The 26,026-nt window shown below is 43.9% G+C and overlaps 1 protein-coding gene across 3 annotated transcripts; it reads right to left on the minus strand.

Annotated features, from left to right (window-relative positions):
- esd (esterase D/formylglutathione hydrolase) lies at positions 1 to 25,675 on the minus strand. Of its 3 annotated transcripts, none has more exons than XM_078409349.1 (9): positions 25,555 to 25,675; positions 22,815 to 22,890; positions 20,141 to 20,229; positions 10,839 to 10,937; positions 5,754 to 5,878; positions 4,645 to 4,764; positions 1,673 to 1,771; positions 773 to 940; positions 1 to 342 (listed from the first exon to the last, which is right to left on the minus strand). In XM_078409349.1, the coding sequence occupies exons 1-9, from the start codon at positions 25,625 to 25,627 to the stop codon at positions 262 to 264; spliced, it is 930 nt and encodes a 309-aa protein (XP_078265475.1). In that variant the 5' UTR covers positions 25,628 to 25,675; the 3' UTR covers positions 1 to 261. The 3 variants fall into 3 exon arrangements, with proteins under 3 accessions (XP_078265475.1, XP_078265476.1, XP_078265477.1); XM_078409350.1 differs by lacking the exon at positions 25,555 to 25,675 and adding an exon at positions 25,429 to 25,531; XM_078409351.1 differs by lacking the exon at positions 25,555 to 25,675 and adding an exon at positions 25,285 to 25,327.
- Between the last annotated feature and the right edge of the window lie 351 nt (positions 25,676 to 26,026).

Here is a 26,026-nt window from a genome sequence, read left to right on the forward strand (position 1 = left end):
TTTCATTGACTTTATTCTCGACTTTATTTCAGCTTTGTTCTTATGAACATAATAACAACTCTGATTTTATAAAGCAAATCAATGACAATGATTTCCAAAGGGCTGGCTAGCTGAGGATAAACTCCTTGTTGCAGATCAACTCAAAGTACCGGCAGCCACTGTGTAGGGAAGGGCAAGGACAGGAGTTATTGAACCAAAATATGGTGAACTATTATCTTTCACGAGGGGGAGGTACAATCAGACATTCATCAATGCTGGTGCCTAAGCATTGAGATACTTTGCATGGTGCTTGATGTGGTCTCCAACAAATGAAGCGATGAAGTAGTAACTGTGATCATACCCCTGAAGAAAGAAAAATAGGAAACTTGTCAAAACTAGAGAAAAACAAAGATTACATTATCAACCATATTTTAAGATAATTAATTAAATATTTGAGATACAATAGCAAACTGTAAATGTTTGATAACTCTAGGAAAACTTGTTTTAAAATCACAATACTTTCTCAATGTTTTCAGTGCTGTGGCTCAGTTGCTCCAGTAATGTATGCCACTTTCACAAAGTGCAGTATCTTTACTTTTTTTTTCAACTTTGAGAGATATTTTTACCACTGGGAGCTGTCAAAAGCCCAAAAAAGATGTCACAAAGAATCCATCCCTGACTACTGACGAGAGGGCTCTAGAGATGAGAAGACTGTGCACTGACTGGATGACTTGCCCCTTTAACACACAAAGCCAATGCCTAGTGGGTGTCTAATGAAGCCTGCAACACTTGCCTCCTGGAGCCGAAAAACAACTGGAATCTTCTTCTCAGTGCATGCCTTGATAAAGTTATCAGGGAGCAATTGTCCAGCCACCAAGAACTGATCGTCCTTTCCTTGGTCAACGAGGATGTCCAGGTGAGGTCCGGAATAGGATCCCACTAGAGAGGTGGCATCATACGTCTGCGGAAATGAACGGCATACTTTAACACGTCAGCACACATTGGTTTAACGGCTGGCTTACAAACACAATTAATGGTTGCTCACAATTTCTAGACACGGTAACCTGCAGTTTATTAACCATAAGAAATCCAAACATATGTCACAATTTGCTTATAAAACTATTTTCCAGATGATGTGAAAAGGATTATTTGTGCTGCAGCAGGATGAGCCACACAGTAGCAGTCAGGTCACCCAGAAGCCACAATCAGCTTCTGTGTGGGTCAGCTTTGTGCGTCAGTCTGGCCTGGTGCACCTGGGGCTTAACCAGCGAGATGATGAGGATTTTAATAAGTAGGTGCTGTGGGAAGCACTTCCTTCTAGAGAACTGAACTACTACAAATACAGAATTGAAACATAGGAGAGGAGAAAGGCTTGGTTTGGGCTCAGATAAATTGCAGCCTGGGGGTCTGAGCTGGATACAGGTGCAAGAGTGTCGAAGGCTTCAGTCTGTCAGCCGTAACATAGACCATACCTCTCACACTCACGCTGCGACGTGGGAAATTGGACATGCCTCTCACACTCACGTTGCAGTGGGAAATTGGACACTCCCGCTCGATTCAAAGAAGAGTCGGTACTGGGCAGCACCAAGTGGAAACAATCTGGGCCTGCCAAGGGGCACAGGGATGCTTCATGGAGCCTGCATCTTGAGGGATCAAAGATTCAACAGAGACTAGAAGTGAAAATCGAGCTTACCTCCCACTTGGTTTTATCAGGTCCCAGGTAGCCAGTAAATGCCTTCTGCCCCCAGGGGCACAGCACGGGGTTGCAGATAGGAGCCATTGCTGACACAGACTGCCCACGTGTTATGAGGAATCAATAGGAGAAATACGTTAATTTTTCGTCTCTGTTATAATGTTATAAGGTAATGCTATTGCCAGTATGCCTTATAACGTGGTTTGTTTAGGTCACACAAGAGTCTTGGCGCCTCTTGCATGCGGCCTCAGTGGACTATTTCTGTACATTGTAAATCAGGGATTGTGCTTCGGTATGGCAATACTTTACTGAACTGTATGCAAAAAAAATATTTCACTGTCTGTTAGCAAATGTGACAATAAAGCACCATTGAACATTGAGGGATGCAGGTAAGGGGGGAGGAGGATTTCCTTTCTGATCAGGAATGACAACAGCCAGGAGGATTGATGAGTGCAGGGCAGTGGCTGTTGTTCCCATTGGATTCAAAATTGTCTTGGAGGAAGGAGTCAAAGACTAGTTGTAGTCAAAGGCTGGTTGTAGAGTGTTGTTTTTCTGATTAGAGGCCTGTGACCCCTGGTGTGCTGCAGGTGTTAGTGCTTGGTCCACTGCTGTTTGTTATCTACATCAAGAATTTGGATGACAATGTTGGTATATTTGCAAATTACACCAGAAATGGTGGCATAGTGGACAGGAAGGAAGGATGTCAAAGTTTAAACAGGACCTAAATCAGTTGGGAAGGTGAGCCAAGGAATGGCAAATTAATTTAGCTTGACAAGGGAGGTGTTGTACTTTGTACGTCAAAACAGTATGGGATTTGCACAGTAAATGGCAGAGCTCACTGTAGAACGTGAATGGTTCCAAAAAAATGGTGGTTCAGATGCACAGGGTGGTGAAGGCAGTGCTTGGCATGCTTGGCTTCATTTGGAAGGTTATTGAGTACAAGTCATTGGTGAGACCACATTTGGAGCACTGTGTACAATTCTTGCCACCCAGCCATAGCATGTCATTAAGTTGGAAATGCTGCAGAAGAGATTCTCAAGGCTGGTGATTGAACTTGTGGGCTTGAGTTATAGGGAGAGACTGGATAAACTGGAGCCTTTGTCCATGGAGTGTGACATTGCTGATTGGTGACATTTCTGAGATGCACAAGATCACAAGGGGCTCACAGTCTTTATCCCCAGAGTACAGGGATCTAAAACTAACGGGCATCAGTTTAATGTGAGAGCTGAGAGATTTCACTTACACGGTAATCCCCGAGCTACCAGAGGAAGCTGGAGAAGCAGATACAATTAAAACTGTCAAAAGACATTTGGGCCGATATATGGAAATGAAGTATTCCGAGGAATATGGACTAAATGCAGGCAAATGGAACAAGCCCAGACTGCCAATGTGGTCAGCATAGACAAGTTGGGCCAGAGGGCTGTTTCATGTTGTATAGTTTTGTGAGATCATTACACACTTTGCAGTACACCAAATAGTACAAGTATCCAACTTGATGTTTCTTAAAATGCACAAGCATTTCACAAAATACAAAATACAAAAATATGCATGGCAATTGTTAACCAAGGCAACATAAAAAAGAATGTGTATTTTTATGCAGGTTTTAAATAGAACATAACAATACAGCACAGGGACATGACCTTCAACGACAATGATGCCAAATTAAACTAATCTCATCTGCCTACACAATACATATTCCTTCATTCCCTGCCTGTTAATGTGCCTAAGTGCCTCTTAAATGCCACCATCACGTCTGTTTCCACTACCACCCATTGCAGCACATGTCAGGCATCCACCACTCTCTGTGCAAAATAACTTGCCCTGCACATCTCTTTTAAACTGTGTCACATTTACCTTCAACCTATACCCTCTAATATTTTACATTTCCACCCTGGGGAAAAGAAACTGTTCACTGTATCTATGCTTCTAAGTCAAGGGGTATGGGGAGAAGGCAGGAACGGGGTACTGATTGAGGATGATCAGCCATAATCACATTGAATGGTGGTGCTGGCTCGAAGGGCTTAATGGCCTACTCCTGCACCTATTGTCTATTGTCTCAAATAATTTTATAAACTACTGTCAGCCTCAGCTTCTGGCACTCCAGAGAAAACAATCTAAGTTTGTCCAACCTCCTAATAGCTAATACCCTTTCATCCAGACAGCATTCTGGTGAACCTCTTCTGCGCCTCACCAAAACCCCCACATCCTTCTTGTAATGGTGTGACCAGAAATCCAAATAAATGATACTGATATTAAGCATTGCCAGAATATTTTACATTTGTACTTCATAAAGCTATACATATTATTTTTGTTTTCATTCGTGTGAACAGTCAATACTGCAATACTACTCTCATTGGTTTCTTGTTTCAACCTTTGAGTGAGTTTCTGCCATTGCTGGACCAATAATGGCTGGCAGAATGCAGCACCTAAGAACCAGGTAATGACATTTTCCACAAGAAGACTCAAGAGCAACTAGCAATGGTAGTGGACACTGTAGATACCAGTGATAGCCAGATGGGTACTGAAATAGAGAAAGACTAACTGCCAGCATCCCAACTTTCAATACTTTCACTATTTGCAGTGCCACTGCTGAGGGGGTACAACAACTGCATGGCACAGTCATACAGACCACTATCGCAGTGCCATTGGTGAGAGGGCACAACTGCATGGGACAATCACACTGACCACTACAGTAGTGCCACTAATGAGGGGACTGTTCAGCTGCAACCTTTGGTGAGTTTCTTTACCTGAGAAATCACAAATCTTTTCCAAGTCAGACCAGTAGATCAAGGATTTGTATACGTAAAGGCATTGCACCAACCCATTTTGAAACCTTTCATTTTATCATGCAATACATCAGCAACTTTGCACTAGCTTGTATTAAGGTGGCATCCCGTGTTATCCAACAGCAGGATTTGAGACTATAGAAATTGTTTGTTGTAAATAAGGCAGATACCAAAAAGTGCTCGTACCTTGTACTTTCCAGGGTTTTTCAAAGCACAAACTAATGCCCCATGACCACCCATTGAATGGCCAAAGATGGACATCTTCCCAGAGATCACAGAGAAATTAGCATCAACGAGACGAGGCAACTGTGAAGAAAACAGTAACGAGTCACTAAACTGCATTAGAAACCTTAATCAAGATGTGCAGATATGTGACAGCGAGCGGCAATGTAACTGCAGAGGGGTAAACTCCACAACGGCTTTACAGAAAATTTCGCTCTGAAGCATCCGACACATTAGAATTCATTTTATTAAAAGAGTGGTCATGGCATTAACCATTGGCAGGTGCATCAAGAAAAGCAGAGAAATTTATAAACACAGCAGCAAAAGCAACCATTTCTGATCATTGAGTTTCAATTAGAATTCAGGTACTATGGAGTTTGGTGCCTTTATGTTATTGGCTGACTGCCTGGCTCACATCCTTGGCAGCAGAATGATGAGGTGGCAGTGAGCTGTTTGCCAAGGAGAGCACGTGGATTAACAAGAATTGCCGCGTCCTGCACCACGACAGATGCTGGCACAGAGTGGCTCTGACAGGCGATGGGTCCAAAACCGGTGGCGGCAGGGTTACTACAGAGATAATATGCAAGTAATCCTTCCGTTAGGGAGGACACTAAAATATCGTAGCGTTTAATAAATCCATTCCCACTGTTCTGTGAAGGAGTTAGAATAACAAAATTGACACAAAACTTACACCAAGACAAGAACTAAACGACCAACAGCCCATCAGATTGTTTGAGTTGGGTCAGGATACTGAGCAAATGGAACCTCGGCAGTGAACGAGGCGAGGTATAGGTTGTTGATGCCATTAAAGAGCAGGCCGATCTGATGGCGTAAACTACTTAGTATCTCTCCATGTAGGGCCAAGCATGCCTCCTCCATTCCTCCCATCCAGTGGTCTGCTCTGGGCCATCCACTACCACCGCAGTGGATAGCTGGGAAAGCTAACCTGTGTGGTCCCACGGTTCATTGGGAGCCTTGCCATGATCAGCAGTCTCAACAGAAACAATGTATTTATTTCAAAATTAAACAGGTCACCTTGTGCTTCTAAACAGCCCAGCCACTGATCGACGTACCTCCTCGGTCACATAGGCATACATCCGGTAGTTAGTCTTCCAAGGTTCCTCGGAGGCATTTACATAAAACCCAGCTCCTGTACCAAAGTCCCAGCTCTCATCCTCACCGTCAATATTGCAGCCACCTGCAATGGCAACACACCTTGGTCAACCAGAAAGCTGCTCAGATACTAACCAAATTTGATGTGTAAACATAATGGATTAATCAAGTTAAAGAGATACAACATGGAAACAGGCCCTTAAGTCCACCATGTCCGCACCGATTATCAACCACCCATTTACATAATCCTACACACACTCATTTTATTCTCCACACTGTACCACGTACCCACACACTAGGAGAGGTTGACTGCCCCTAATTAACCTATCAACTCGCAAGCCTCTGGGTTGTGGGGGGATTTGAGGGAGACAATAGACAATAGACAATAGGTGCAGGAGTAGGCCATTCAGCCCTTCGAGCCAGCACCGCCATTCAATGCGATCATGGCTGATCACTCTCAATTAGTACCCCGTTCCTGCCTTCTCCCCATACCCCCTCACTCCGCTATCCTTAAGAGCTCTATCCAGCTCTCTCTTGAAAGCATCCAACGAACTGGCCTCCACTGCCTCCTGAGGCAGAGAATTCCACACCTTCACCACTCTCTGACTGAAAAAGTTCTTCCTCATCTCCGTTCTAAATGGCCTACCCCTTATTCTTAAACTGTGGCCCCTTGTTCTGGACTCCCCCAACATTGGGAACATGTTTCCTGCCTCTAATGTGTCCAATCCCCTAATTATCTTATACGTTTCAATAAGATCCCCCCTCATCCTTCTAAATTCCAGTGTATACAAGCCCAATCGCTCCAGCCTTTCAACATACGACAGTCCCGCCATTCCGGGAATTAACCTAGTGAACCTACGCTGCACGCCCTCCATAGCAAGAATATCCTTCCTCAAATTTGGAGACCAAAACTGCACACAGTACTCCAGGTGCGGTCTCACCAGGGCCCGGTACAACTGTAGAAGGACCTCTTTGCTCCTATACTCAACTCCTCTTGTTACGAAGGCCAACATTCCATTGGCTTTCTTCACTGCCTGCTGTACCTGCATGCTTCCTTTCATTGACTGATGCACTAGGACACCCAGATCTCGTTGAACTCCCCCTCCTCCTAACTTGACACCATTCAGATAATAATCTGCCTTTCTATTCTTACTTCCAAAGTGAATAACCTCACACTTATCTACATTAAACTGCATCTGCCATGTATCCGCCCACTCACACAACCTGTCCAAGTCACCCTGCAGCCTTATTGCATCTTCCTCACAATTCACACTACCCCCCAGCTTAGTATCATCTGCAAATTTGCTAATGGTACTTTTAATCCCTTCGTCTAAGTCATTAATGTATATCGTAAATAGCTGGGGTCCCAGCACCGAACCTTGCGGTACCCCACTGGTCACTGCCTGCCATTCCGAAAGGGACCCATTTATCCCCACTCTTTGCTTTCTGTCTGTCAACCAATTTTCTATCCATGTCAGTACCCTACCCCCAATACCATGTGCCCTAATTTTGCCCACTAATCTCCTATGTGGGACCTTGTCGAAGGCTTTCTGAAAGTCGAGGTACACCACATCCACTGACTCTCCCCTGTCAATTTTCCTAGTTACATCCTCAAAAAATTCCAGTAGATTTGTGAAGCATGATTTCCCCTTCGTAAATCTATGCTGACTCGGAATGATCCCGTTACTGCTATCCAAATGCTCAGCAATTTCGTCTTTTATAATTGACTCCAGCATCTTCCCCACCACTGATGTCAGACTAACGGGTCTATAATTACCCGTTTTCTCTCTCCCTCCTTTCTTAAAAAGTGGGATAACATTTGCTATCCTCCAATCCACAGGAACTGATCCTGAATCTATAGAACATTGAAAAATGATCTCCAATGCTTCCACTATTTCTAGAGCCACCTTCTTAAGTACCGTGGGATGCAGACCATCAGGCCCTGGGGATTTATCAGCCTTCAGTCCCATCAGTCTACCCAAAACCATTTCCTGCCTAATATGGATTTCCTTCAGTTCCTCCATCACCCTAGGTTCTCCGGCCCCTAGAAAATTTGGGAGATTGTGTGTATCTTCCTCAGTGAAGACAGATCCAAAGTAACGGTTTAACTCGTCTGCCATTTCTTTGTTCCCCATAATAAATCCCCCTGCTTCTGTCTTCAAGGGACCCACATTTGCCTTGACTATTTTTTTCCTCTTCACGTACCTAAAAAAACTTTTGCTATCCTCCTTTATATTATTGGCTAGTTTACCCTCGTACCTCATCTTTTCTCCCCGTATTGCCTTTTTAGTTAACTTTTGTTGCTCTTTAAAAGAGTCCCAATCCTCTGTCTTCCCACTCTTCTTTGCTATGTTATACTTCCTCTCCTTAATTTTTATGCTGTCCCTGACTTCCCTTGTCAGCCACAGGTGTCTCTTACTCCCCTTAGAGTCTTTCCGCCTCTTTGGAATAAATTGATCCTGCAACCTCTGCATTATTCCCAGGAATACCTGCCATTGCTGTTCTACCGTCTTCCCTGCTAGGGCCTCCTTCCAGTCAATTTTGGCCAGCTCCTGCCTCATGCCTCTGTAATCCCCTTTGCCATACTGTAATACTGACACTTCCGATTTTCCCTTCTGCCTTTCCATTTGCAGAGTAAAACTTATCATGTTGTGATCACTGCCTCCTAATGGCTCTTTTACCTCTAGTCCCCTTATCAGATCAGGATCATTACACAACACTAAATCCAGAATTGCCTTCTCCCTGGTAGGCTCCGGTACAAGCTGTTCTAAGAATCCATCTCGAAGGCACTCTACAAACTCTCTTTCCTGGGGTCCATTTCCAACCTGATTTTCCCAGTCTACCTGCATGTTGAAATCTCCCATAACCACCGTAGCATTACATTTTTGACACGCCAATTTTATCTCCTGATTCAACTTGCACCCTATTTTGAGGCTACTGTTTGGGGGCCTATACATAACTCCCATTAGGGTCTTTTTACCCTTACAATTTCTCATTTCTATCCATACTGATTCAACATCTCCTGATTCTATGTCACCCCGTGCAAGGGAATGAATATCATTCCTTACCATCAGAGCAACCCCACCCCCTCTGCCCACCTGTCTGTCTTTTCTATACGTTGTGTACCCCTGAATATTCAGTTCCCAGCCCTGGTCCTCTTGTAGCCATGTCTCAGTGATCCCTACAACATCATACTTGCCCATGACTAACTGAGCCTCAAGCTCATCCACTTTATTTTTTATACTACGCGCATTTAAGTACAACACTTTAACTTCTGTATTTACCTCCCCTCTCACATCGGTCATAATTGGCCCTGCCCTTAATTTCTTTTCCCCTCTAGAACTTCTGTTCCCATTCTTCCGAGTCTTTTGCAATATCTCCTGTATTCCCTTTTACCTCATCTTCATATTCACAATTTGTTAACCCCTCCCCCCCACTACTTAGTTTAAAGCCACAGGTGTCACACTAGCAAACCTGCCTGCCAGAATGTTTGTCCCCCTGCTGTTAAGATGTAACCCGTCCCTTTTGTACAAGTCACCCCTAGCCCAGAAGAGATCCCAGTGGTCCAGAAATCTAAATCCCTGCTCTCTGCACCAGCCCCTCAGCCATAAATTCATACCCTCTATCTCTCTGTTCCTGGCCTCACCAGCACGAGGTACCGGTAGCAGTCCAGAGATAACCACCTTCGACGTCCTACTTCTCAGTGTTTTTCCCAACTCTCTAAACTCCCGCTGTAGCACCTCCTTCCTCTTCCGCCCGACGTCATTCGTGCCCACGTGCACAACGACTTCAGGTTGATCGCCTTCCCTCACTAGGATTTTCTGAAGCCGCTCCGTGATGTGTTGAACCCTGGCACCAGGGAGGCAACAGACCATCCTCAAGTCCCTCCTGCTGCCACAGAATCTTCTGTCCGTCCCTCGGACTATGGAGTCACCGACCACTACGGCTCTTCCTGACTTCGGTCTCCCCTGTCGAGTATCCTTGCCAACAGGTCCGCCACTTGGACTGGAAACGTCTTCTGCCCCGACAGTTCCCAAGAGGGTATACCTATTTGCAATAGGCACAGCCACTGGGGTCTCCTGTAGTCCTCGTCCACTCCCCCCTGAAACAGTCTCCCGCTGTAGTCCTCGTCCACTCCCCCCTGAAACAGTCTCCCACCTTCGCTCGACCTGGACCCTTGGCGTGACAGCCTCACAATAGGTCCTGTCGAGGAAACTCTCACATTCCCGGATGGCCCTGAGGTCATCCAACTGCCTCTCCAACTCCACCACACGTCCCTTCAGGAGCTGCACCTGGACACAGTTCTTGCAGGTGTAGCTCCCAGAAGCTCCAGCGACGTCCCTGTCTTCCCACATCCTGCAGGAAACACACTGCACCAACTTTTCTGCCATTACCTTGTGTCTTAAAACAATTGTATCCTCCTCACCGAAGACTCGCAGCCAAAGACTCGCACTTCCCTCACTGGGCTGCACCCGGACAGGGCTGCACCCTTTTGCAAGTCTTGCTTATATCACCAATTAAATTGCCTGATTGTCCAATTTACCTGACTTCTCACTTAAATTAGCACTTACTTGTCTTCTCAGCCAACGGGCGTCCTTGCTCTGCTCCCGGACTTTTCAAACGCGGTCACAGGTAGAACATGCAAACTCCACACAGACAGCAGCTGAGGTCACTCCAAAGACGTACAGGTATGTAGGTTAATTGGCTGGGCAAATGTAAAAATTGTCCCTAGTGTGTGTAGGATAGTGTTAATGTGCGGGGATCGATGGGCCGAAGGGCCTGTTTCCACGTGGTATCTCTAAATCTAAAAAATCTAAATCTAAAATTATCCAAGTCTGGTTTCTGGCGGTGTGAGGCAGCGGCTCTTCTCGCAAGACCACTTAATGGTTTTTACATTCAATTTACCATAAATGGCAGAAACTTCTTAACTGCTGCAGCACACTTACTTCAACGTCAACAACCGATTTACACAACAGCTGTTGACATTGATTCAATTGTGTCTCAATCTAGTGTGAAGAGGAGAATTGGGTGGTTTTGTTACTCACGAGGACTGGTGTCCGGCACCACGACAATGAGACCGTGCTCTGCGGCTGCCCGTTGACTGGATGCTTTGGTTATGAAGTTCTGTTCTGTGCAGGTTAATCCTACAGGAAACCAAGAGAGGACTCAACTGAGAAACAAGAATTTTCAAATCTGTTCATGCTTAAAAAATGATCTGAATGACCTTTGTGAAAGCAGTAAACGAAAAGTAAATCTCCCAGGAGTCTACATATTCAGAGCTAGCGATAAAAAGATCTGTAAAAGTATGGCAGGCTGATAAAAATGCCCATAAAATGCATGCAGAATTAAAAATATATATTAAGACCATACTAAAATTTCATAGAATACTGATTAAGCTATGATTTGAATGTCACATATGGTTTTGGGCACTGATTTTACGCCCCCTCCCCCCCCCCCAAAACAAAAAGTAGAATGACGATTTGGAGATAAAGAAAGAATTGCAGATGATGGAATTTTGAGTTATGAAGAAAAGTTGGAGGTTTTACTGGAACACAATGTTATTAGTCTTCAACATTTTAAAAAATACATTGAAAGGGAAACTGAAAGTTTTTATGGGGTTTGGTAAAGATTTAAAAAAGGGAAATATATTGGCACATTGTTGGAAACTGGCTGTTCAAGCAGAAACTACGGGACAATTTAAAGGTAACAGAACAATTAATTTAAAAACAACAATGGGTAGGAAGTGGGGGAAGGATAAGAGCAGGTAGTTCCATTTGTGAGTGAGCATTAGCACATGCATTCGACCCAACGGCCTTCCCTGATTTCTGTGATTGTTTAAAGGTCTTGATATTTTATAACACAAAATATATTTTCTCAGGTAAAATTTGAAGTTTTCCTTCTTACTTTAACATTCACACAATCTATAGTATTTACTTTTAATGCTATATATTTGTCCAAAAGGACTCTACATGCAGCCCATTCATGACAGTGACCGGGATATATTCTCTAGACTCAGCAACAGGTCTAACTAAACTGATGGAATACTAAAGCGGTGGCATGACTGGATTCCAGCATCTGAACTAGATTCTTGCTGGCCTCTGACACGCACTTGAATCCACAGTATTTACAGGCTTTGTCCAGGTGTGTGTCTGGTCACTCCCAAGAAAGATGTCGGTGGGGAGTTGGCGATTGTAGTTACAATGAATGTCAGGAACGGGTGTTTAGATTTTCCTTTGCAGGAGATGTCATTGACTGGCATTTGTGCCTGCCACTTACCAATCCCTGCCTGCCTGCACGTGGAATAGATTTTGCTGATTCCAGGCAGGGGTTGCTGTATTTGCTGAGGTTGTGAATGGAACTGAATGTTTCGGCAACCATCTGTGAACATTCCCATCTTCCACAAGCAGCAATATCAAAACAGACCTCACTGCAAATGATGAATAATTTTTGGTTTCTCGTGAAGTGACTTACTGATTTAAACACAGATATTTTTACTGGTGAGTACTGGATGCAGTTGCTGAGATAATCCAACAAAGCATCTCATTCACTGCAGCTACAACGGCACCAGGGTAAAGCCACAAACAGCTCTCCCATCATCACTCTCACACAGATGCACACAAACACCACAGCAATTTCTGAGATGGTAAATACAGCTTTCTGACTGCGGAATGCACATAGGAGCTTATTTCCAGATTTAATGGACTGCCGTGAAGCTGGAGCTGTTTAGCTTAGGACAGAGGTACCATTGAAGATTTGTTAGAGTTGTTTAAGATGATGAAATGCTTAGATGCAGAAAATCTGTTCCACATGTTTAAAGCATTGATAACCTGAGAGAAGGGATTGTAGATGACTTGCAGAAGAACAAGGTGGTGTGATTGCTGAAGTAAGGACGTCTTCTTGAAATTGTATGGGTCCTTGGTGAGAGTGCAACTGGGGTATTGCCTGCAGTTTTGGGCTCCTTGTGCAAGAAAAGATGAACTTGCCACAGAGAGAGTGCAGTGAAGACTTACCAGACTAGTTCAAGGGACAGTGGGTTTACTGTAGCAAAGATCAAACAGACTGCGACTGCATTCTCTAGAGGTTAGAAGAATGGCAGATCATCCCATCAAAACCTACATAACGTTGCCCAAGCCTGAGTATTAAACCGGGGGGGGGAGTTTTAGAATTAGGAGAGCGAGAAAAGAAAATCCTCACTTACTGGGGGGGGGGCTAGGAGTGTGAACCTTTGGATGCTCTACCCTGGAGACTATGTAATTTCAGTCACTGAGCTCATTCTGACAGAGATGGATAGACCTCTGGATCTGCAAGAAGTCAAGGGTCCTGGGGATAGGGCAGGAAAGTAGAGCTGGGGGCTGTTCAGTCATGACCCTGACAAGTGGTGGTGCATGCTCAAGGGGCCACAAGGCAGATTTCTGCTGCTGCATCTTCTGTTCCAAAGTAAGAATCAGAGTCAATGCATGGATTTTAGAAACGCAACATATAGTTGGGATTCAGAATGAACTGCAGGGTAAAAATGGTAGCTATAGATCTAACGGCAGCTTTCAAAGTGGAGTTAAAAATGAGAGAAAAATTAAAGGTTGTGAGAAGAAGGAGAGCAGTGGGATGGTGCTTGATGGAGCAATGGGATGGTGCTTGATGGAGCAATGGGATGGTGCTTGATGGAGCAATGGGATGGTGCTTGATGGAGCAATGGGATGGTGCTTGATGGAGCAGTGGGATGGTGCTTGATGGAGCAATGGGATGGTGCTTGATGGAGCAGTGGGATGGTGCTTGATGGAGCAGTGGGATGGTGCTTGATGGAGCAATGGGATGGTGCTTGATGGAGCAATGGGATGGTGCTTGATGGAGCAATGGGATGGTGCTTGATGGAGCAGTGGGACGGTGCTTGATGGAGCAGTGGTTGATGGAGCAGTGGGATGGTGCTTGATGGAGCAGTGGGACGGTGCTTGATGGAGCAGTGGGATGGTGCTTGATGGAGCAGTGGTTGATGGAGCAGTGGGATGGTGCTTGATGGAGCAGTGGGATGGTGCTTGATGGAGCAATGGGATGGTGCTTGATGGAGCAATGGGATGGTGCTTGATGGAGCAGTGGGATGGTGCTTGATGGAGCAATGGGATGGTGCTTGATGGAGCAGTGGGATGGTGCTTGATGGAGCAGTGGGACGGTGCTTGATGGAGCAATGGGATGGTGCTTGATGGAGCAGTGGGACGGTGCTTGATGGAGCAGTGGGACGGTGCTTGATGGAGCAGTGGGACGGTGCTTGATGGAGCAGTGGGATGGTGCATCTTGATGGAGCAATGGGATGGTGCTTGATGGAGCAGTGGTTGATGGAGCAGTGGGACGGTGCATCTTGATGAATCCAAGCCCCCTCCAGACCCTCTACCTCTCTCCTTTCAAACCCTGTGGTCTCTTCCAAGTCATTCACGTCCCTTAACTTGTCTGAATATCTTTATCCTCCAGTGAACCAATCCATGGAGTTTTCAACAGGATCTACATAAATTGGAGTTATTCACACCGTACAAGGCAAAAAGGCAATAAAAGAAATCATGCACTGAAATAACCCAAGGATATTTTTATTCTGCTTAGACAACTAAGGGGTAGGCCATTTTGAACTGAGATGAGGAAAAACTTTTTCAGTCAGAGTTGTGAATCTGTGGAATTCTCTGCCTCAGAAGGCAGTGGAGGCCAATTCTCTGAATGCATTCAAGAGAGAGTTAGATAGAGCTCTTAAGGATAGCGAAGTCAGGGGGTATGGGGAGAAGGCAGGAACGGGGTACTGATTGAGAATGATCAGCCATGATCACATTGAATGGCGGTGGTGGCTCGAAGGGCCGAATGGCCTCCTCCTGCACCTATTGTCTATTGTCTAACAGCACCTACATAATGATTTAGCTGGGTGGATGGTCAACGAAAACTAGAGGTAACCTCTCTCAAGCAGTTAGTTCCTTTTGCTGTCATAGTTCAAGTGATTTTTCAGTTCATTGAAGCTAAAATAATTTTTTTTGAATGAGCCTCAGCCGTTTACAAACAACATATCACTACAACAAAGGACATTTTAATTGCTCCAATTCATCACCTCAGTATCTCGCTTCATTTTAACTGCCTCGCCCTCATTAAATCCTTTAACCCCAGTATTGCTTGTGTATTACTTGTCTTCCACTTTAAATCAGGCACGTTCTCTATTATACCTATTCCTGTTTCAACCTTTAAAAGGACACATTTACCGTTCTCTTACTCTCTTGCCTTTTATTTACAATCTTCAACAAATTTTCGAAAGTTTTGATATTTCTTCCTACTTCCCATATTGTTTTTTCTCTCTAACGTCTTTTGTTCATCCTTGGCAATCTTTTAAATGTTTGAAACTAATTTTAAGAAACAGGAGAGGCCATTTGGCCCCTTGTGTCTGCCCTGTTGCTCAAAGTTATCAAGGCGTATTTGTCACCTTGGCACCATTTTCTGCACTTTCAGGAATAGTTAAGAATAGATCTGAGCATTTTGGCACCTATTAAGATTCAGGATTATACAGCTCAGAATCAGGCTCTTTAGCCCAACTCGTCCATACAGACCAGGTTGCCACCTAAGCTAGTCCCATTTGCCTGCATTTGACTCTCTAAACCTTTCCTAACCATGTGCTAGTGAGACCCTATTGATCTCTCGCTCTCCCTTCTTTCCGAGTGTAGTTATCAATCCTCCACAGTATAACTGGTCATTTGGTTTTCCACATCTAAGTGCAGATTAAAGCACCCCATGACTGCTATATAATCCATCTAACGTGGGTCTTTAATTTCTCAATTACAAATTTTTCAATGTATATTATATCTTATTTGGGGGCCTGGAAATAACACACACCTTTTCCTCTCCTGGCTGTTTCTTGGCTGTTCCCAAACTAACTCTACTACTTGATTGTTAGAGCTCTGATCTTCTCTCTTTTCTGCCGTTCTCATCAGAACTGCTCCTGCTTTGCTATTTCCTGCTCTTCTAAAATTATTTAATTCCCAGTCTTGGCCACATTTCAACCATGCCACAACAATTTATTTCTATCTATTCTAACAATTCACTTATCTTGCTATAAACACTGCGTGCATTCAGATGAAATTACCTCAATTTTGTGTTGTTATCATTTTCCCTGTAATGACTCCTTGATATAATTATATTCCCCTGCTTTCATGCTACCTGAACCATGAAGTTACTTCTCGATTAAATGTATATTTGTGGAAAATGTGAATTAAAATTTGTCATTAGGATTAAGGTTATGCATTTCAGTTTAATTTCCCAAAGATGACTCAGTCCTCATATAGTTTATTACATTTGGAAATTGCTTGAGGAGGGGAAGAGATAAAATTTGGGGGGGGGGGGGGGGGAGAGATGCTGACACAAGAGTTCTGGAGTAGTCCTGGCATTGCAGCTGTAAGTTGTGAGTGGAAGAAGAAGAAATTAGGTGTGTAGGAAAAAAAACTGCAGATGTTGGTTTAAATCGAAGGTAGACACAAAATGCTGGAGGAACTCAGCGGGTCAGGCAGCATCTCAAGAGAGAAGGAATGGGTGAGGTTTCGGGTTGAGACCCTTCTTCAGACTGGATTAGGTGATCTGATATAGACTACATCCCATCACACATCAGCCTGAAACGAGCCCTAATCCACTTTCCTCATTCCATTTAAATCTTTGCAAGAGCTTTTGCTCCAATCCCTGATGTAGGTCCCCAAGTCTACAGTATCTCCGTATCAATAGCATTTGTGAGTAACTTAAATAAAGAAATTAGGATAGAGTTCGGAGAGAGTTGCCTAAAGCGATTAACAAGAAAAACAATGTGCAAGCAGTGGTAGACATTTAATGGCACTGAGCAAAAAGTATTCCTGTAAGGATGGTTGATGAACTAAGGAAATTAGTTCAAAGGAAATTAAAGAGTATTAATTTGAAAGAACAGATATGTAAGGAAGCAAAAGTTAAGGGTCGACTGGGTTAAATTCAGAATCTAGCAGAGGACAAAATAAAAGACAACAAAACTAGAAAATAAATTCAGAGAATATAAAAGGAGACAATAAGATTTTCCTTAAGCATATTAAAAGGACAATTGAGGCAGTGCAGCGTAGGTTCACGAGATTGATCCCTGGGATGGCGGGACTGTCATATGAGGAAAGATTGAAAAGACTAGGCTTGTATTCACTGGAGTTTAGAAGGATGAGAGGGGATCTTACAGAAACATATAAAATGTTTAAAAGGACTGGACAAGCTAGATGCAGGAAAAATGTTCCCAATGTTGGGCGAGTCCAGAACCAGGGGACACAGTCTTACAATAAAGGGGAGGCCATTTAAAACTGAGTTGAGAAAAAACTTTTTCACCCAGAGAGTTGTGAATTTGTGGAATTATCTGCCAAAGAGGGTAGTGGAAGCAAAATCACTGAATGGATTTAAGAGAGAGTTAGATAGAGCTCTAGGGGCTAGTGGAATCGAGGGATATGGGGAGAAGGCAGGCACGGGTTATTGATTGGGTACGATCAGCCATGATCACAATGAATGGTAGTGCTGGCTCGAAGGGCCGAATGGCCTCCTCCTACACCTATTTTCTATGTTTCTATGACAAGAGGTTGAGAATGGGATTTAGAAGCAGGAGTGCCATGCTTATTGAAGCATGTAAGGTTCTCGGGGGCTAGACAGGGTGCACATTTCCCCTGACAAGAGCCCCAAGTGCCTGGTCTAATAATAAGGGGGCACCCAAAATAAGACTGGTATGAGGAAAAACACCTTCTCCTGGAGGGTTATGGGTCTTTGGATCACCTTGCCACAGAGAGCTGCGAGGGCAGTTTAAGGCTGAGTGGTAGATATCTAATCTATATCAGGAAATCCAGAATTATGTGGATAGGGCAAGAAAATGGCCTTGAGTAATTTTGGAATAGTATTGATTCTATTGAATGACAGAGAGGACAAGAGGCTGAATGGCCAGCTCCTGTTGCAGCTTTTTTTATGATACCTCGGTGAACCAGGGACTTGGTTCACTCCTACTGAACTTTGTATTGAAGATCAAAGGAAAATACCAGACATGTAAAAGGATGCCACAACTCTTAACTTCCCAGCAGTTTCAAGCGCAAGAAACCTCATTTCAAAACAATTTCCATTATTCTTGCATAGCTAAAAATATTCTAGAAGCAACTGGTACAGTGCCAAAGGGATAACACCGAAGCATTTTATTTTCCAGTAGTTGATGAACCAGTTCTATTTAAACATAATTTGCTAATCACAGCAGGTGCCATCTGCTTGGCCCTCCACCCATCCCTATAACACGTACCATCAGATTCAAGAATAGCTTCACATCTTCATCTCCATTGTTACAGGACCCTTGAACGGACCTCATATTCTGAGGATGTATTCTTGATCTACCAATCTACCTTGTCGGGGCCCTTCCACCTTTTTTTAATCTGCACTTTCTCCTGTAGCTACAGTGCCATCCATAATGTTTGGGATAAAGACCCATCATTTATTTATTTGCCTCTGTACTCCACAATTTGAGATTTGTAATAGAAAAAAATCACATGTGGTTAAAGTGCACATTGTCAGATTTTATTAAAGGGTATTTTTATACATTTTGGTTTCACCATATAGAAATTACAGCTGTGTTTATACATAGTCCCCCCATTTCAGGGCACCATAATGTTTGGGACACATGGCTTCACAGGTGTTTGTAATTGCTCAGGTGTGTTTAATTGCCTCCTTAATGCAGGTATAAGAGAGCTCTCAGCACCTAGTCTTTCCTCCAGTCTCTCCATCACCTTTGGAAACTTTTATTGCTGTTAATCACCATGAGGACCAATGTTGTGCCAATGAAAGTCAAAGAAGCCATTATGAGACTGAGAAACAAGAATAAAACTGTTAGAGGCATCAGCCAAACCTTAGGCTTGCCAAAATCAACTGTTTGGAACATCATTAAGAAAAAAGAGAGCACTGGTGAGCTTACTAATCGCAAAGTGACTGGCAGGCCAAGGAAGACCTCCACAGCTGATTACAGAAGAATTCTCTCTATAATAAAGAAAAATCCCCAAACATCTATCCGACAGATCAGAAACACTCTTCAGGAGTCAGGTGTGGATTTGTTAATGACCACTGTCCGCAGAAGACTTCATGAACAGAAATACAGAGGCTGCACTGCAAGATGCAAACCACTGGTTAGCTGCAAAAATAGGATGGGCAGGTTACAGTTTGCCAAGAAGTACGTAAAAGAGCAACCACAGTTCTGGAAAAAGGACTTGTGGACAGATGAGATGAAGATTAACTTATATCAGAGTGATGGCAAGAGCAAAGTATGGAGGAGGGAAGGAACTGCCCATGATCCAAAGCATACCACCTCATCTGTGAAACACAGTGGTAGGGGTGTTATGGCCTGGGCACATATGGCTGCTGAAAGTACTGGCTCATTTATCTTCATTGATGATACAACTGCTGATGGTAGTAGCATAATGAATTCTGAAGTGTATAGATACCTATCTGCTCAAGTTCAAACAAATGCCTCAAAACTCATTGGCCGGCGGTTCATTCTACAGCAAGACAATGATCCCAAACATACTGCTAAAGCAACAAAGGAGTTTTTCAAAGCTAAAAAATGGTAAATTCTTGAGTGGCCAAGTCAATCACCTGATCTGAACCCAATTGAGCATGCCTTTTATATGTTGAAGAGAAAACTGACAGGGACTAGCCCCCAAAACAAGCATAAGCTAAAGATGGCTGCAATACAGGCCTGGCAGAGCATCACCAGAGAAGACACCGAGCAACTGGTGATGTCCATGAATCGCAGACTTCAAGCAGTCATTGCATGCAAAGGAAAAGCAACAAAATACTAAACATGACTACTTTCATTTACATGACATTGCTGTGTCCCAAATATTATGGTGCCCTGAAATGGGGGGACTATGTATAAATACTGCTGTAATTTCTACATGGTGAAACCAAAATGTATAAAAATGGCCTTTATTAAAATCTGGCAATGTGCACTTTAACCACATGTAATTTTTTTTTAATTAAAAATCTTAAATTGTGAAATACAGAGGCAAATAAATAAATGATGGGTCTTTTCCCCAAACATTATGGAGGGCACTCTATTCCACACTATTTTTTTATTTTTGTGCCTTTTGCAGTCACACATGATATAATTGCACTCAAGTATGATGTGATCTGCTAGATAGCACACAGAACAATGTTTTTCCACTATATCTCAATACGTGTGATAATAATAAACATATACCAACATCACAATGTGCCCGTGAGGTACAGAACCCTCCACACAGCTGGGCACTGTGTGCAAAGTCAGAAATGAGCAGATTGTATAAAATACACATTGTTTTGATACGTTCCATTTTACCTGAAAGCCAGTACAACACTGGGCACTTTGCACTCTCTGACTTTGGAGGCAAGTAGATTCCAAACCGCATCTTGCATTTCAATTCCGAGCTGTCATTTAAAACAAAATATAAATTTTGTTAAAACATGGCAACACAACCCTGTGGTCTAATGCCAAAACAGAAAATGATGTACGGTTCCTGGGCAAGGTCTCTAGTAAATAGAATGTGGTGTGGCGTTGTTGGCAAAACGTTTCACTCCACTGGAGAAGTAATAAAGCAAATCAAGTGTGCACCTCAGACAGAGCAACTGCAGATCCCAGAGGGAAAACAAATTCTGAAGCAGCCCCTCACAACCCAGGTACAACTGACCCAGGTCAAGATGCCAGAGTTGTGACATGAAAGTAACTCTTTCAAAAGAGAACTGATGTGCAGAAAGGAAGGAAAGGAACATGGCACTGCACTGTCACCTGGCAGCAGGCCTGGCTCGCCTTCCCAGGTAACCCGCCCTCCAAGAGACAAACCGCCAAGCCCTGCTCATACCCGAAGGCCGGAGAGGAGGATGAGGAGAGAGGAGAGGAAGAGAGAGCCGTGGCCAACGCCAGGTCTCCAGAGCTGGTCAACTGCAAATGTTAAGATTCAAGATAGCAGTGGACACAGGGAAACAAAGGTGCCAGTAAATGGATTGGGGTCTTATCTCCCATGCCCTCAAAAGCTCTGGATGCTATGAGGTCAGCTGTGGACAGGAAGACCCAACGGTGGCTGGGTGAGGAAAGGATGACGGTTCATGGGTCTGCTAGTCTGCTAGAGGGTGTGTGTGCGCAAAGGGTATTTGGCGAGAATATAACAGGTTAGGATAAGATCAGCGTAAATGAGTGATTGACACAATGGGCTGAAGGGACTGTTTTCAATTTCTATTCTATTTCAAGGGACTATTTCTCTGGCCCTATTATATTTAAACTGCATCTGAATGGTAACCATTCGTTCCAGGGTCTATAATCAAACGACAAACCTTCTCTTTGTCCCAGGGCTGACTAAGAGAAATTAAAAGGTTTGGGTGGGGGGAAGGGAGGGAAGTGTTTAAAAAATTGCAGTAATTTTAATGAATGCATTTAAGGTAATTTAGTCATACAAATGGTTATTAAAATGACATCTAATATGTCAGCAATGCTGTGAGGTTAATATGCTTAATCATAGAAAGCAAGCAGAACCAAAATAGCAGTAATTATTTAAATTTAGTGTAAAACATCAATTTGGAAACAACAACATAATTTAATTTGCAAAGGTCATCTCAAAGACTGCTTGGAGCAGGAACAATGCAGAACGTGTGTTTTGCCCATGAGAAAGAACCGGACAGTGGAAAATAAACACTAATTACTGATCTAAATCCAGATATAGACGATGGTGAAGTCCTAAAATATCTGAAGTGCTTACAGTGCCCTCCATAATGTTTGGGACAAACACCCATCATTTATTTATTTCCCTCTGTATTCCACAATTTGAGATTTATAATAGAAAAAAATCACACGTGGTTAAAGTGCACATTGTCAGATTTTATTAAAGGGTATTTTTATACATTTTAGTTTCACCATGAAGAATAAGCTACCATTCATGAGGCACCAGGAGCAATCCAAAGATTACTAGCCTCAAGTGTCTGCATTTTAACCAAAGATAATAGAGCAGAGCAAGATAGACCACTTGACCCTAAAAACCATAGTATGTCATGGCGCCATTTTAGTAGGCAGAAACTTGCAGAAACATTTTAAAAGAAAAGGAGCAAAAATCTGTGAATTGATAGATGAGATATATTCAGCATTTTTATGGTAGCATCACACATACTGTTCCCCATAACACTGATTACACTGCGAGAGGCATAGCTTCCCAGCTGAAAATGAACTATTTATGCCTCAGCCCAGTCATAAATATCCATTGCTGATCAGATCACATTGCAGGAGGCTCCATTGAGTTCTATTAGAAATACTGCATCAAAAATGTTGCAATGATATCAGTTGCACAGAGATCCATGTCTTCAGCAGCATTAAAATGTAACCAAATCAGTTACAGTGCAATTAAAAGTTGCTGAAGTGTTGTTAGCATGCTGGGGAAGTTTAAAAGTATTCCACTGTATTTGTGAAATTCACTTACGCAAAGTTTATAGGTTGAGATTCATTAATATGGCCTTACAGCTTTCATTTTGCTATCGCATGCAACATTAATAGTGATAGACTGTGATATTAAATTGATTGGACAGAAGACAGCACATTGGATGTAATATTAACATGACCCTTAATTAAAATTGTATGTATGTCATGGCCATTGGTTACTGAATCTGTAAACAAGTGACAAGCTTTGTCTTTGCCCCAAGGTTGATTACGAAAGGTTAAAAAGGAGGCAATGATCTACAAATAATTATTAAAACAACATCTAATATATCAACAGAGCAGTGTGCTAAATATGCTTGAGCATGTTAATGACAAACCAGAAGTTTAGTGCAAAAGATCAGACGTGAACAATTCCACAGAATTCAACTGGCAAAGGTCCTTCATCGGATGGTTCAGAACAGGAACAATGTACGGTTGAAGATCAAAGAAACAAGGATTTTCAAGACACTGTATGTAGATCCTTGTGTCTTGAAGAAAATCTTGCAAATTACTATCTAACAATATCATGGAACTAAAAAGAAATAAACTCACTCACCTGTCATGCTCGTACACCTTCTGATATCCTCCAAAGCATTTAGTACTTGAAAGTTGGGTTAGGGCCATTTTTGTTACTGTAACAAATCAAATGGCTGTTATTCATGTATTTGTACAAAGTGTACACATATGTTGAAATATGTGAATTTTGCATATGGATTGGGAAGCGAGTTTAGAATCGAAGCTGTATTGTGGAAGATGCCATATTCTGCGATAGTAAGCTACGGTCTAGCGTGAGGCCAGACATCGTATGGCTGATCTTTGGGTCGGACCTGGTGTCGTGTCCAAGCCACAGTTGTTAATAAAGTCGATCATCAGCTCAGGACATATTCACCTGATGCTCTATAACTCCCTTTTGATGTGCAATCATTTTTATAATATTAAAAGGGCTAGGAGGTTTTTCTTGTTGACCATTTACTTTAGTTTTAGTTTAGTTTATTGTTATTGTCTCGTGTACGGAAGAACAGTGAAAAGCTTTTGTTACGTGCTAACCAGTCAAAGAAGATTATGATTACAATCAAGCCGTTCGTTGTGCGCAAATAAAGAATGAACAGTACAACGTTCAGTGCAAGATAAAGTCTGATTAAATATAGTTTAAAGGTCTCCAATGAGGTAGATGTAGCTGGTGAGATGACTGTGCAGTTGCCTGACAACAGCTGGGAAGAAACTGTCACTGAATCTGGATGAATGCCGTTTTCAAACTTCTGTACTTCTTGCCTGATAGAAGAGGGAGTGAGAGATTGGTCCTTGAATATGCTGGTGACCTTGCCGAGGCAGCGTGAAGTGTTGGAATCAATGGAAGGGAGCTTGGTTTGCATGATGGGTCTGGGTTACATCCACAGCTCTGCAATTTCTTACGGTCTTGAATGGAGCTGTTTCCAAACCATGCTGCGATGCATCACGATAAAATGCTATCTCTGGCACAACTGTAGTTGGTGAGGATTGTTGGGAACATGCCAAACTTCCTAAGCCTTCTAAGAAAGTAGAAGCATTGGTTTTCTCTCTTTACTTGAAGCACTGCTTACACTGAAGAGTTTGATGCTGTCTACCAATATCAAAATCAGACGTTGGACTGATTTGGACTTGGTGCCAAAAACAGAAGAGACAGTAACATGGATAGAGTCATGCAGTGCAGAAAGACGCTCCTTGGCCCTCCACATCTACACCAACCGGCAAGTACCCATCTGTACTCATCCCATTGACCAGAACCTGAACCCTGAAATTCCTATGCCTTGGTGATTCAAATACTTGCCTAGATCCTTAAATGCTAGTGAGTCTCTGCCTCCACCACTCCTTCAGAAAGATTCCAAACACCCTCTCGGTGAAAAGGTTTGTCCTCAGATCACTGTTAAACCTTTTACTCTTTTTCCATCTCCGCCCCTTTCCGCAGAGACCATTCCCTCCGCATCTCCCTAGTTAACTCGTCCCTTCCCACCCAAACCACCCCCTCCCCGGTACTTTCTCCTGCAGCCGCAGGAGATGCAACAACTGTCCCTTTCTCTCTTCCTTCGACTCCGTCCAACAGTCTTTTCAGGTGAATACAGATGTAAAGTACTCATTTAGTACCTCATCTACGTCCTATTTCCCTGTATAACTTCTCTCCTTTATCCTAGTGGTCCTACCCTCTTGTTTTCTAATGAATGTATAAAAAGCCCTTGAGATTCTTTTTAATCTGACTCGCCAATGACATTTCATGGCCCCTTCTAATTTTCTGCCTTTGTATTCTTCTGCTTTCTTTATATTCCGCAAAGAATCTGCCTGATTTAATCTTTCTAAGCTATACTTTTGTTTCCTTTCTCTTTTTAACCAAATCTCTAAACTCTCTTGTCATCCAAGGTTCCCTGATCCTTGTCTATCCTCTTTGCTGGATCGTGGTGGTGCTGTCTTTTGTTCATGTCAGATGTTAGCTACCTTGCTACCTCAGTCGGTTATTCTATTACTGTCCTTTAATATTCTGTGCACGACTCGGATTCTGTACTACAGCCTTCACTATTCTGCTGTTTTACCCTTGTCCTATAATATTTAATTGCTGTAGGAATGGCAATCCCGTCCGCTCAACTGTGTTACAGCTTCAGACCTGTGCCCGTGCTCATCCCACTGTGGACTTTGCCCTGACCCAGAATGTAACCACCCCTCAGTCAGGGACTGCAGGAAGTGCAGACAGCAGCTGAGTACAGTTCAGCTCCCAGTTTGACCTGCAAGGCTGGAGTTTGCTGGTGCACAGTCCACCCTGGGACACCCAAGCAGGGCAGGGGAGTGCCTATACTATCAGGAACACTGCAGTCCAGCAAATCAACTGAACTCTGAGATGGATGTAAAGGATTTAAGAACATTTACAACTGAACTAGGCCATTCAGCCCCTTGTGCTTGTGCTGGTTGAGAAAGTCGTCCCGAGTGTGATCCCACCTCCCGGCATTAGACGCACCGACACTGTGGGAGAGAGCGCGGGCCCAAACTCTCTCCTCACTCACCACAACTTCTGTGTCCCTGTGACAAGGCATGGCTCCCAGACTCCTCCCTCCCTCTCCCCGCGGGACGGCGAGTCCCTGCACCGGGACGGGGGGTGGGGGTGGGTGGGGATCCCACCTCATCTCCCCCTCAGAAAGCGTTCTCACATGGCCAATCCTGCCGTGACGCTGGCGCTGGGGCGGCCCTACCCGGACCAGGCCGCTCCACAGCCTCGGGCTACAGGCCGCAGGGCGGACGCCGGGCCTGCGGCTGCGCAGCTCACGGGAACCTACCGATCGGCGGTCGGACAACGAGACCCGCAAGCACGGCGACTCTTCCTCCTCCTCCTCGCAGCAACTGGAGCATGGGAGGGGAGGGGGGGGGCGGGTACGGGAGGTGTGTGGCTGCTTTGGGGGGCGGGGTCTGTAGAGGGGGCGGAGTCTGCGGAGGGGGCGGGGTTCGGGAGGTGTGTGGCTGCTTCGGGGGGGGCGAGGTCTGTCGAGGGGGCGGAGTCTGTGATGGGGAGGGGAGGGGCCGGGTTCGGGAGGTGTGTGGCTGCTTTGGGAGGCGAGGTCTGTCGAGGGGGCGGGGTCTAGCATTGGGCGGGGTCTGTGGAGGGGGCGGGGTCTGGTATTGGGCGGGGTCTGGTCGAACCATCCTATAATTGTTTTGCCAAAACAATGGACTGCAGATACTGGTTTGCAAAAGAAGACACAAAGTGTTGGAGAAAACAAAAACTCAGCAGGTCAGGCTTGCCCACCTTTT

Source organism: Rhinoraja longicauda, chromosome 12 (assembly GCF_053455715.1).
Source record: "Rhinoraja longicauda isolate Sanriku21f chromosome 12, sRhiLon1.1, whole genome shotgun sequence".
Classification (NCBI taxonomy): domain Eukaryota; kingdom Metazoa; phylum Chordata; class Chondrichthyes; order Rajiformes; family Arhynchobatidae; genus Rhinoraja; species Rhinoraja longicauda.